General features: G+C 45.5%; 1 protein-coding gene across 2 annotated transcripts in view; it reads left to right on the forward strand.

Moving 5' to 3' along the window:
• The first annotated feature begins 254 nt into the window (after positions 1 to 254).
• fancc (FA complementation group C) overlaps positions 255 to 14209 on the forward strand; it is a 47869-nt gene continuing 33914 nt past the window's right edge. The window contains exons 1-3 of one of the 2 annotated variants that reach the window (XM_084457694.1): positions 255 to 354; positions 1829 to 1921; positions 2444 to 2694. In XM_084457694.1, coding sequence (XP_084313820.1) covers positions 2470 to 2694 — 225 coding nt within the window. In that variant the 5' untranslated portion in view covers positions 255 to 354; positions 1829 to 1921; positions 2444 to 2469. The remainder of the gene's footprint in view (positions 355 to 1828; positions 1922 to 2443; positions 2695 to 14209) is intronic. The other variant, XM_084457695.1, reaches the window with a different exon arrangement.

Genomic DNA, 14209 nt, shown 5'->3' on the forward strand with positions numbered 1-14209 from the left:
TTTACAAAAAAGAAAGGAAGAATTATACGGCAACTGGGAGTAGGCTACACCTTGGCTTGGTAAATAATGTACATTCATGTAGCCTATATAACAACCCAATCACAAATGTTCTATTTTAATTATGTTAAAATGTAAAGTGTAATGTAAATTATTTGTAATTCATGTAAAATGTAATGTAATTAATGTCAATGTGACCAGATATCGCGAGAGCCCACAAAGAGGCGCGGCGGGACGCTCTCAGCCAATAGAGGACGTCCGTTTCCGTCTCCGCTGGGGAAGAGGGAAGTTCAGATGTCTACAACCAAGAAGAAGAGAGAAAAACCCAAGATAACACTGGCCATAAGATGACAACAGGTAAATATCACGGAAGTTCTGTTTTTCTGAATATGCAACTGTGTAACGTGAACATACCGACTAACGTTAGCAGCACTAGCTTTCTGGTGTGGCTTCACTTTTACACTAGCTAACATTATGCTAGCTAACGTTAGCACAAAGTAGCACTACCTACCTGCTAGACACTGTTATGAGAATGTCAAATGCCAGCTCGGTGAGGTGGACATGTGATTACATCGTGTTGTAGATAGTCATAACTAGCTAGCCAAGCCACTTACAAGTTATACGTTTCCATGTCTTGTATGCTGCAGTTAGTTACAGATTCAAAGTTGACTGTCTCACTTTTTACACTGGAGGATACAGCGCAACTCGAGAGCAGGAAATACCGACACCCTGTGGTAGTTTGTAGGTACTGTCCGTGTCTCAATCCTCTTTTGTCTTACTCACGCCTCTGGAAACTTACGTCTCCATCCAAAAACTATCCAGTTCATGTTAGGCCTGTTGAATACAACCCCAGGGACCAACAAAAGACCATTAAAGATGGCCAGAGAAGTGGTCCGTTCCGTAGCATGACTTGCCTAAGTGCATGTGGAGTGTGTCTTGACTGTAAAGGTGTTGATCAGAACTGTGAGAGAGGGATCAGGCTTCCGTCTGATGTCATTACAGTAACAGAGCAGAACAGACTGTTTCTAACTGGAAAGAAGTGACTGGAGAAACATCCACACTAGGTCTGCTCTGTATCCAACAGCAACACCAGAGGTGCTGCTTTAAACAGAACAGAACATTTGAAAATGAACTGACTCTTTAGTCTGTATTCAGTCCACATTCAGCGTTTAGCCCCATGGGTCAGATGTGTTCCATCCTGTTCTGTTCTATTCTATTGCAAAGGATAAATCACATCCTGGAGGACAGGCTAGTTAGTGGGGCTACACATCCGTGTTAAACATACTAGATGGTATGTACATCCGTGTTAAACATACTAGATGTTATGTACATCCGTGTTAAACATGCTAGATGTTATGTACATCAGTGTTAAACATGCTAGATGTTATGTACATCCGTGTTAAACATACTAGATGGTATGTACATTAGTGTTAAACATGCTAGATGGCAGGATGACAGAAAACCACCATTTATTGGTGAAGTGATGCTTGACTGGTTTGATTATCCTGAAATAAGGTCAACATTCTCATAATTCGAACGGCAAACTGTCCCTCTTCCAAAGTCCACAAGCATAGCTTAAGAAATCTTCAAAAATAATATTTACTCCAGTCACATCTCGTTCCTGCTCCAAAACGTGTGTTCGCAAACATCTGAGGTGTGTGTGTGTGTGTGTGTTTGTGTTTGAGTGTGACTAGACCTCTGTGTGTGAGAGAGCGAGAGCTAGTTGGGTATTCAGTGCTCTGTATGTTCCACCACCGGTGCGCTGAAAGCTGGTCTCCCATCACAAGTCAACAAGAGGAGTTTGTTCCTAATTTGGTCTCTTTCCTCTCAGCCTGAGCGAGTGATTCTACATTTACATGCTGGAGCCATAGGGGCTTTCCAGCAGCGATGATGGCACCACATTAAACAAGCCGGCTGGAACAAGGTGATTGTAAAAACACAACCCTGTGGTGTCCCTCACAGACATGTCATTACTGGTAAAAACAACAATTACTACACACAGTCCCACCAGCTCCCACACACACACACACACGCACACACACACGCCCAGAGGTATGAATACGCACACACAGACACCACCAGATGCATGCACACCTGCACATATGCAGTGTGCGCAGGCACACATATACACACACACACACACACACTCTGGTGACTCCCCCCAACTTTCTCCCCGGCATCATAAAAGGTGAAGAATGTGGTGTTTATATCTCAGCAGGGCTGGATGATAGAGGAAGCGGCGGCTTGATCTCACCCTCTGTTGAGACACCATGTGGGAACGAGTCCAAGTGTGGCTTCAGAACAACAACATGAGCCAGCCTGGTCCCCGCTTGGGCCCCGCCCCACCTGTCTGCTCTCTGCCCTCCCCGCCAACCTTCTACCGTTCCGGGACAGTCTCTCTCCTTCGCTGGGCTGGTCCTCATGTGGATCTCTCCCATTTCCCTAGACTGACCCACTCCTGGACCTAGAAGCATGCTCCAGCAGCAGGCCCAAGCCCACCCCCGGTCCCGGCTCCAGGACCAGCCCCAGCCAGGGGCAGGGGCCCCCCCCATGGATGCCCAGGATGTGTCCTTCTGGCTGGAGAAGGCTGAGGAGTGGGGCCACGCAGAGAGACCAGACACCCAGAGAGACACCTGCCTCCACCTGGGCAGACTCAGGGCCTTCCTCCACACCCTCCTCACACACATCAACACTATGGTGAGTACACACACAGTCACACACACGCACGTATATATATATATATATATAATATAATGCCCCCCCGCGCACTCATACACGCACACACATATATATATATATATATGTATATATATATATATATATATATATATATATATATATATATATATATATATATATACATGAATGCCCCGTCTCCCCCCCCCCCACACACACACAAACACACCTAGGTGAATTCCCCCACGCTGTTTAGATGAGTGATTTATTTATATGTAATTTTGGTTATGACAGTATTGCCCTGGGCTCTCATGTCAAGCAAAGGTCTTATTTAACAGGTAGTCTAGTCTGACAGAACTCCCAGGGTTGGCCTAGTCAAACTAATTAGGCCAGTTAATCAATTAACCTGATCAGCTAAACGTTCAGTTGATTAATGAAGCACTAATCTACAGCAAACACACACCAAGTAAACGTACACACATACACCCACATGCACTCACTCTCTCTCTCTCTCTCTCTCTCTCTCACTCACACTCACGCTCACGCTCACGCTCACGCTCACACTCACACTCACACTCACACACACGCACACGCACACGCACACACACACACACACACACACACACACACACACACACACACACACACACACACACACACACACAGCCTTCCCTTCACAGCAGCGGAGCGTCCAGACAGAGGTTGCTCTGTGCTGATGCAGGGCCTCAGTGAGTCCAGCTGGGCAACGGGGCTGTATTGGGTTAGCCAGCTAATAGCCATCAGGGGAGCGCCAGCGCTAACCTAATGTATCCCTGCATAAGCTACAGCAGGTTTAGGAAGGGGGCAGCAGAGGTGGAGTGGGGTTGGGGGGGGAGGGGGGGTCGTGATGGTGTGACTGAGGCCCCTGTGTTAGAAGCCGACACGTCTCTCCCTCTATCTCTCTTTCTCTCTCTCGCTCTCTCTCTCTCTCTCTCTCTCTCTCTCTCTCTCTCTCTCTGAAGTCAATTCAATTCAGTTAAAAGGGGCTTTATTGGACATGGGAAACATGTTTACGTTGCCAAAGCAAGTGAAACATACAAATATAAATCAAAACAACAGAAATGATAAAATGTTAACATGGCACTTTATGTGCAAATTGTGAAGAAATGGAGGTGTTACAATTTTAAATAAATACTATGTATATTACTTACGTACAGTGTTGAACAATGTGCAAATAGTGGTACGTTATGAAGTAAGTACGAAGGGCAAGGGAAAAATATACAGATGAACTAGAAATGGTGCTCAGAGAGCACAGACCTCCGCCCATGAATGCATTTCGTGGCTCTGTGTGCGCACGCACGTGTGTGCGAGCAGGACATGTTTGGCATTGCTGTATTCATTAGGTCGAGAGCTTTATGTCAGTCCAAACCCTGTGTCTCTGTGACCTTCCCATGTCCAGGTATGGCTGTTTCACTTCGCCCCCCAAGTCCAAAAAATGAATGGAGGTGAATGGCTGGCCATGATTTGGATCTGCTCCAAAATTGAATGGGTTCTAAATTGGCCCATGCTACACCTCTGCGAGTTTCATGAAATGTAGTATGGTAGTTTTCGCGTAGTCCTATAGTCCAAAAAATGAATGGAGGTGAATGGCCGTCCATGGTTAGGCAGCTCGTGGACCCGCCCCGTGATTTGCATCCGCTCCAGAATCTAATGGGTTCTGAGTTGGCCCATGCTGCACTCCACTGGTTGCCCTTTTTTGCCCTTTTTTGCCCTTTTTTATCGCATCATCGCAAATCTTGCTGCTGAGATTGCACATAGTGGTATTTCACCCAGCAACAAATACAGATCCAAACCTCTGTGTCTGTGTGACCTGAGTTCAATATGTTTGTAATCTACTGTAGTTGGGATGAGGTTAGAGGGTAATCTACTGTAGGTGGGATGAGGTTATAGGGGGCAGCTGGGGCTCCTCATGTTTGTGTGCAGTGAGTGCATAGCCTGTCTTCTCTTGAGAGCTCGGTCTGTCTATGGCTTGGGAGGTAGAGCGGCCGGCTGGGAATCGCAAGGTCCCCGGTTCGATCTCAGCTCTCAGCTGTGCGCTGAAGTGTCCTTGAGACACTGAACCAGGGTTTTTCCTGCATTTAGCCAGAGCCAAAGGAAAATCACCAGTGCCAAAATGCTAAAAAAATTGAATAAATATAGCAATTCAAATCCTCTCCAAATGTGTTTGATAGCTTGTTTCAAGTGCAGCCCATCCCTCTTTCTTGCATTGTCCATGGCTTGGATCACTAGTTATCAAGATAATTAATAGACAGGTTATCAGTATCTTGAAACATTTTGTCTTTATATCCATTTTGTGTCATGTCGGGAGATTTCCTGCGATTGTGAAAGGTGAGCTCAGTCAGAATGACAGCAAAGAATATACAGTAAGCCTATATATGCTGGTAGGCTACTCGGCATAAAACAGAGGTTTCCCCCCAAAATTGTGTGCGCATCACCCCCCAAAGACCGATTCTGAGCCAGGAAAAACCCTGTCTGCTCCCAGCTGCTAAAATACTGTCATGTAATATTTTACCAGTGCTAAACTGAAAAATTAAAATGTAGGTTACCAAAAAACATGGCACAGTAGCACATCTGAGTTTCCAGTCAAAGGAACAAAAATACTAAAACTACACGAATGTATTGGCTCAAGTATAGATGCATGTTCCTACAATACTTGATTTGAGCCAATCACATTTTAGGAGACTTCTTTCCAGATTCACCTATGTACCAGTAGGCGAGAGCTTTGCTATGGAAGGTGTCCAAGTCGCTTTCTTTTAGGCTTTTATTTTGCTGGACACTGCATACAAAGTTTATTCCATTTTGTAAAATGTTGGTTGGTAAGTGGACCCCACACCTCACAACTATAGATGAGCTCTATAACTGAGCCTAGTATTTTTAGACAGCTTTTCATTGGGATTTCAAATTGTATGTTGGGCATAAAATGTCCTTCTTGCCTGAGTTTCTCAGTGCTTTGTTGAAGTTACTTGTGGTGCTGATGTTTAGGCCAAGGAAGGCTTATTTTTGTGTGTGCTCTGTCAGTGTCCAGATGGGTCCTGGTCCTGGTCCTGGTCCTGGTCCTGGTCCTGGTCCTGGTCCTGGTCCTGGTCCTGGTCCTGGTCATGGTCATGGTCATGGTCATGGTCCTGTTCCTGTTCCTGGTCCTGGTCCTGGTCCTGGTCTTGGCTCTAGTCTTGGTCTTGGTCCTGGTCCTGGTCCTGGTCTTGGCTCTAGTCTTGGTCCTGTTCCTGTTCCTGTTCCTGTTCCTGTTCCTGTTCCTGGTCCTGGTCCTGGTCCTGGTCCTGGTCCTGGTCCTGGTCTTGGCTCTAGTCTTGGTCCTGGTCCTGGTCCTGGTCCTGGTCCTGGCTCTAGTCTTGGTCCTGGTCCTGGTCCTGGCTCTGGTCTTGGTCTTGGTCTTGGTCTTGGTCTTGGTCTTGGTCTTGGTCTTGGTCTTGGTCTTGGTCTCGGTCATGGTCATGGTCATGGTCATGGTCTTGGTCATGGTCCAGCTGATGCCCTGCAGCCCTCCCTTCCTGCTGACTGTCTGATCACGCCCTGCAGTGACCTTCTCAGCCCCCTGAGGAAGAGCTGCTCTTCTGTTCTTCCTTCTCAGCCCCCTGAGGAAGAGCTGCTCTTCAGTTTTTCCTACATATCAAACTAATGCTGGAGAATCACAGTCATTGAACGTGTGGTTTCCACCACAGTCTCCAACCGTGTTTACTTCCCATAGATCTAAATGCAGATGTCACTGTTCCTACTGAAACGTTAACCGGTTGAGCAGTCTTTGTGGCGCTCCTGCCATCCGTGCCCCAATAATGAACCTTCTTTCAAAGTCATTTAGATCTTTTCCTCTTGCCATCTTGATCCAGAGTCAAGGTCAACCAGGCCTGCTCAGCCTTTTTCTGCGTGTGTCAGAGGATGTTCATTTCTTAGTTGTATCAAATGGTGCACGTGTAGAAGCATCTGCATGTTTGTCTCCATTTATTTATTCGGATTTTTCCCTTCGTCACCCGTCTGTATGCTGTAGGCCGTCCTTGGCTGGGGACAGGAGCACCACATCGTCATCAGCAAAGCGTAAATACTGGGCTTCACTGGAGTCTGGAGGAGTGAGGCTGGTGGTCAGCCTGCTCTGGTGCCCTGGCCAGGTCACTGATGTGTGTAGAAGAGTGAGGCTGGTGGTCTGGTGCCCTGGCCAGGTCATTGATGTGTGTAGAAGAGTGAGGCTGGTGGTCTGGTTCCCTGGCCAGGTCATTGATGTGTGTAGAAGAGTGAGGCTGGTGGTCAGCCTGCTCTGGTGCCCTGGCCAGGTCATTGATGTGTGTAGAAGAGTGAGGCTGGTGGTCTGGTTCCCTGGCCAGGTCCCCGTCTCACCCCTCACTCTTGGGAACGCTTGTTGTTTGTGTCCATGGATTTTATGATGTTGTATGTTCTCTCTCTCACTATCGCTCCTCTCTTTCTCATTCTCTCTTTTTCTCTCCTTCTCTCCAGTCTCTCTCATTGTCTCTTTCCCCATATCTCTCTATCTCTCCTTCTCTCTATCCTCCACTCCCTCTTAAAGGGGTCTTTATTTGGGCTGCTGCTGTCTCACCAGAATACCAATGCTAACTCACTTTCTGCTTATACCTCCAGAATTTTGCATTTAATCTCTCTATTCCTCTCTCTCTCTCTCTCTCTCTCTCTCTCTCTCTCTCAATCAATCTCTTTTTCTGTTTTCATCATCTGTGGAGTATGTCAGGCCCGTGGTGGAGAAAGCGAGAGAGAGAAAGATGGAGAGAGAGTAATCTCTTAATTGGAGTGAAGTATTTTTCCCGGCAGAGCGCTCGTAAACGAGTGGCTCAGTAGAATACTTCTCAGTAGAATACTTCTCGGCAGTACTTTCCTCTCTGATTACTTCAAGACTTTATTTACCCAAGGGTATAAAAAACTCCACCAATTAATATGAATTTCCTCGTTTATGTTATGTTAGGACCCTGGAAGCTGTGTGTGTGTGTGTGTGTGTGTGTGTGTGTGTGTGTGTGTGTGTGTGTGTGTGTGTGTGTGTGTGTGTGTGTGTGTGTGTGTGTGTGTGTGTGTGTGTGTTCTGTCTAGTCATCCCCAGGTCACTAGGATGCACACACCGTTGTGTCTTCATCTATGGATTATCAGTGTGAACTATTCAATGTAGGTCTAGTTCAGTCATGTCTTATGATCTACAGTAGTTAGACCCACAAGGACCTGTTTCTGCCTCTGATGTCTGAGAGAAGGTCTCAAGTGGAGAATAGATCTGCATCTCAAAGCTGACTCAGTTATTAGGGTTGGTGCAAGTGTGTGAGCCAGTGCCTTTGATGCGTGTTTGGCACTGGCAGTGAGTGATCATTATTTGGCTCATTCTCTGAGGCAGATACTGTACGTCTCAATAGCCACAGAGACTCATAAAGTTCTTATTGTAAATGGACATTCCTCCATAGTTGTGTCACACACACACACACACACACACATTAAATTAAAATGTTAAAATGAGACCATGTGTTGTGCGAAGGGTTGAAAGGCCTGTGTGTGTGTGTGTGTGTACAGTCAGTTGAAATGATGACACGACGGCCATCTTAGACTCACCACCCTACCGCCTATTGCTTATAAGCTCATTAAATCTTATTGTGATTGGTCCATCTGTGGCTTAACTCTGGACCAAAGGCCAGCCATTGGATGGCTGATGGCCCAAGGGCCAATCAGATGCAGACCCCCAGACTCCGCCAGCCCCTGTTTGTTTAGCGCTATTAAACGGGCATATGCCAGATAGCGTGTGTTTCTGCTCGCCTCCAAGACACTGCATGTTTTAAAAGGCAGGCGTCTTGTACGGTATCGCTCAGGTACACGCACGCACGCACACACACACACACACACACACACACACACACACACACACACAAACACACACACACACACACCCACCCTAACAGCCAGCCAAGTGTACAGCTACAATCCGTCTGGTGAAATCGACTGCAACTGCGAGTTGTTGACACAGTTTAGCACGCTGAGGTAATGCCACCAAAACGCTCAAAGGTATGGTTATACTACAAGCCTATGGCGTATGGTAAAAATAAATGCATAAAAACGCAGATTTCACCCATGACCTACCTAGCTATCTAGCTAGAATTAGCAACCCTACTGTAGTGCATTGGTTACTTAGTGGTAGTTTTAACTTCTGTAGCAGCGAAATGTGTTTAGGCTAACGTTATTAACTAATTAGCTGCAAGGTCACGGATGACTAAAAAATGTGTAGTCACTGTCAGTAGTTATATTGTAATAAATTCAGTTTGATACTCTTTTAAAAACTTTCAAAATGTATTCTTGTAAAAATTATTTGAATGTGGGAGGATTGATGGCATTTTACACAACTGAATGCTTCCATTCACATGATGGTTATGGAATGGAAAAAGTGCAAAAATAGAAATTCAAAGTATCGTTGGTACTGGTATCGTAATTTTTTAAATGATACCCAGGCCTACCAGCTATGCAGCAAGAACGGACAGGTGAGCAGAGCGCGTGCGCACACACACACACACACACACACACACACACACACACACACACAGCACACAACACAGATCGGATCAGATGAAGTTTATTGAACCTAATCTAAGTGAGGCTGGTTTATTGACCTGTCTACTCTTCTCTTCCTCTCCCCCCACAGCCAAGAACATCTTCCGCGTCCGCTTCTAGGACCCGACCCAGTCCCACAAACACCCTGCAGGTCAACTACGTCCCCGATATGACTCTGCCACAAGCGCCGCTCCTTCACTGTCTCCGCCATCGTCCACATGGAGGAGGCTGATGAGAACTGCCTCCAGCTCCCCCTGCGGGGATGAGACCTCCAGCCCCGCCTCCTCGCCGTCTCCCTCCCCCTCCGTCTCCTCCTCATCATCATCATTGACATCATCATCATCATTTCCGCTCTCCTCCCCCTCCTCTCATAAAACCAAAAAGATACAGATACAGAATAAAACATATTATTGTCATCACCACTGGAACACATTACATGAACATTTCTGACAGTAAAAGCTGATCTTTAACTTTGCTTAGTCAAGTCAAACTTTATTTATATAGCGCATTTCATACACAGGCAACCCCTCAGTGTCTCAAGTTACGAACCTGTCAAACACAGATGTCTGCCACCCAAGGTACTTTATCAGACCTGGCCACACTGCAGACCTATTTTAATATGCCTACGATACCTCAAGAGGGATGTATTGCAACCCCTGTCATCCCAGGTTTACCCCTTTCTGCTTTTACCCATCTTGTTTGTAACTTTGCAGCCCACTATGGGTCATTCCTCTTCCTCCAAAGCTAGCTGCTCCTCCTTTCAGCAACTTGTGACAGCTACCTAATGGCTTGTTGGAACGCCAAACATTGAACTGCCATCCCCTTCAAGAGTCTGTTTTTTGTTGTGGCTACAAACCTTCAACACCTAACTCCTACAGGGAGCACTGCACTCCACCAGCCACACTGTAGTTTGATAAGCTGCTATGATTGTCTACTACATGCTTGAGATAATATGCTTGGGAATGGGAAACTTAGAAGAGGTATTGTGCATTTTTCTTACAGCGTCTAGTCTCATGATGAGTGGCAGGGGTCATCCTTCTATCTAATGCAGTTTGCTTGAGTGCTCAACATGATTTCAGCTAGTAGCTCCTCACGCTCACATGCATAGACGGATAATGAAATGATGGGCCCCTGGGCACAGACACATAAAGGGCCCCCCACCCACGTCATTTATCGAAAACTCACAATAAAAGAAGCTTTACCCAACTCAGCTTTGACTCGAGGGACCTCAACTCTGTGCGGAGGACTTGGTTTTTGGATTTCTCCCAAAATAATTGAAGCCCATGAGTACTCAGCCCATCTAAAGTTCTATAGATAAACACTCACTTAAAAGGTATCATGATGGTTTCTTTCTTGTGACTTGTGGCTTCAGTTTTTCAGCAGGATTTTTGGGGCTGTGTTATTGACATGAGTAAGTAAGTAAGTAAGCTTTATTTATATAGCGCTCTTCACAGCACGGATGCACAGAGTGCTTTACAGTAATAAATTAAAATGGCAATACAACACGAGACAAGATTAAAACGACACAGAACAGATAAAACAACAACATTGCGAGCAGCAAGGCGTTATAGATGGCCGAAGGCCTGCTTGAATGACTAAGCCCTTTAAAGATACAACAAGAAATGCGAAGGGCCCCCTGAGCTCTTGGACCCATGGGCCTGGTAGGCCCGTTCGGTAATATGTCTTTGCTCACAGGGGAAACAGACTCCTGCTTCTGCTCTCCCAGGTTCCAGAGGGCTGTGCCCAGTATCAGACGTGCCCCAGGACGCCCAGGCTGGCGGTCTGATACCCCTCTACCATGCAGGCATCGAGGTCATATCATCTCAACCCAAAACTTGCTCAGCTGTTAAAAAGGCAAAAATTCAGTCTCCTTCAATTTTCTGGCGTCCTGAGGCAGTGCTGGGGAACTCCATTTAATCAGGTCGGCTGTCCGTTAAAATTCCAACTACCCTCTATGTGTTAAGAACTTTTATTCTAATCTGTAGTCCTACCTGTCTCCACCCATTTACCATACAGCAAATTCAACCAATCATCACCACTTCTACTAAATATGGAGTTCTAACATAACTACATATGGCATTTCATCCTTAACATGAATCATCATGATTTCAACCTTATTGTTAGTTCACTGCAAATCCGTGAGTCTCATTCCCTACCCCCTCTCGCCTAATATCTATACTGGAATGATACATCAGCCCTATTGTGACAAAGAGTTACACAAGTTAGGCCTGCCAGCCTAACAAAAGTTTAGACAAAGTCTGTCCATATCAACCATGACTTTGCATACCACATCCTCCCTATGGAGACATGGGTGTTAAACAGTATCTTCCTCTAACCATGACCTTGCATATCACATTACCTCTGGAGGTATCGTGGGCATATTAAAATAGGTCTGCAGTGTGGCCAGGTCTGATGAAGTACCTTGGGTGGCAGAGACATCTGTGTTTGACAGGTTTGTAACTTGAGATACCGAGGGGTTAGCCTACCTACCGAGGGGTTGCGCATCGTTGCTCTGTGTATGAAATGCACTATATAAATAAAGTTTGACTTGACTAAGCAAAGTTACAGATCAGCTTTTACTGTCAGAAATGTTCATGTAATGTGTTCCAGTGATGATGACAATAATATTTGTATTGTTATTATTCATAATAACAACAATAATAATAATAAGTCTTAGGAACACTATATAGGGAAAATCAACACAGCCCTGTACGAATATGATCAGGTCCCACCTGTCTCACCTCTGCGTGAGTATGTTCTGAACTATAACAATGAAAAGTCATAAAATGGAAGGCGGTTGCCTTCAACTGCAGTAAATGCAACAAGGTGTAATGTTTCCCTCATAGCAGGACCGGAGAGAGGGCCATGCAGAATACTGCACCTGAAGTAAATAGCTGCCAATGAGGACAGTAACACAGAACACTGCTGTAATAATAAACATGTTGAGACACAAAAATACAAGTCCCATGAGGAGAGACAACACAGTCAGTTACACATAGCCTACATACATACATACATACAGGTTCGCTCCAACCAGCGCAGCTGTATGTGAAACTGCTTGCGCAAGCGCGGTAGCCACCGTACTTCCGCGTTATGGGGTGTGAAAAGTGCCATTTTGGTTGTTTGTTCAAAGCTTACTTACAACGTGTATGTATGCATACATACATACACACACGTTCGCGTTAACCAGCGCAGCTCACTACAAAACATGCGCACATGCGCGGTAGTTCGATCGCGCTTTAAGTGAATGGGGGAGCTCACGTGACCGAGTGTTTGCGTTGTAAGTTGTGAGCTCAGTGGTGCGTGTATGTGTGTCTGTGTGTCTGTCACATGTACCACGAAGGGTTGCTTGTTCACACATTACAAGACCATGTGTGTATGTGTGTGTGTGTGTGTGTGTGTATGTGTGTATGTATGAGATCTAACAGCCTACATACATACATACATACACACATACATACATACATACATACATACATACACGTTCGCTCCAACCAGCGCATCTCTATGTGAAACTGCTTGCGCAAGCGCAGTATCCACCGTACTTCCGCGTGACGTCACCGAATGTGTTGCTGCTGTTTTGACTCTTGAGAAGTGCGTGTATGTATGTGTGTGTGTGTGTGTGTGTGTTTGTGTCTATGTTTCGACTCGCTTAATGAATGACTTCGATACATCGCTTCAGAGAATGAAGACGACTATGGTAAATATAGCGCTAAAAATATTAATATCTGCATGGTTAGATGACAAGACCATGCTTTGTGGGTAGATGGTATGCCAAATCAATTAGTTTTTTTGTTTAGATGTATTGGCTTTTACTGCAAGCTAGCTAGCTTCCCAGCTAACGTTACATCATTGCCTAGGCTAGCGAAGTGTCTACCAAGAGTGTGGGTAACGTTAGATGGTCACGTTATGCGAATTCAACTCGGTATATTATGTAGCTGTATCTAGCTAGCTCCATTACTTAACAGTTTGGCTAGAGAAGACCGGTGTATTGAACGCGGTCAAACTCAGGCCTGCCAAGTTTGCCTGTAAGTAGGTGCTATTAAAATCACGTCTGTATTCCCTGTGCAGTAACGTTACTCATTCAGCACCAGCCTCCATTATTAACGTTATAGTGTATGCCTGTGATCAGAGAGGAGCGCGTTATTCCCTCTAGCCTTAATGGTTTGTAAATGTTATAAAGTGTCTATTGCAATATGGAGGTACATTATTATTTTCCATATGCTGTATTCGAGAGTAGAGGTTTTGTAACTATCTCCCATTTACATTACTAGCCATATACATGTGCATGAACGCTCTGCAGTAATGACTTGGGGTGCTATTATCACAGTGCTTGTTGGGTCCAACTACAGATTGTTTTTGATGTTATAGATGGACTGTGTACCAGCCTTCAGATTTGACTCCAACAACCTCATGGTCATGGCTCAGGGAAGTACTATCCAGCTGCAGCGTCGGAGAAGTGATGACCCTAAGGGAACAAGCCCAGAGGAGGAAGGAGAATTGCAGTTTGTTTTCTGTCGTGGAAAACACTCTACTCTACTCCACTCTACCTGCTGGGAGGAGCTGAGCTGGAGTGAGCACCGAGGGAGGCGATAGGCAGCTAGTAGCCAGGACCTCGACACCATCAGCCAGCTTTACACAGACTGATGCATTGCAATAGTAGAGATTGTAGAACATGTCATTTCTTATCATTTGTTTATGTCAAAGACATATTAACACTATGTCACATAGTATAATAACGCTTAGTAATGAAGGAAGGTACCCATGATCACACTGTAGCATTTCAACGACTGGTTTGCCAGAAAAACACAATTATCTATCCAAGTCCATCACAACAAATAACACAGCTTGGATAATGTGTGCCATGTAAGCAGAGCTAGTGTAGCTGATATCATTGCGATGTGGTATAAAGACAACACTGCCACAACTTGTTGCTGAATTT

This window comes from Borostomias antarcticus (genome assembly GCF_949987555.1).
Source record: "Borostomias antarcticus genome assembly, chromosome: 23".
NCBI classification, from domain to species: domain Eukaryota; kingdom Metazoa; phylum Chordata; class Actinopteri; order Stomiiformes; family Stomiidae; genus Borostomias; species Borostomias antarcticus.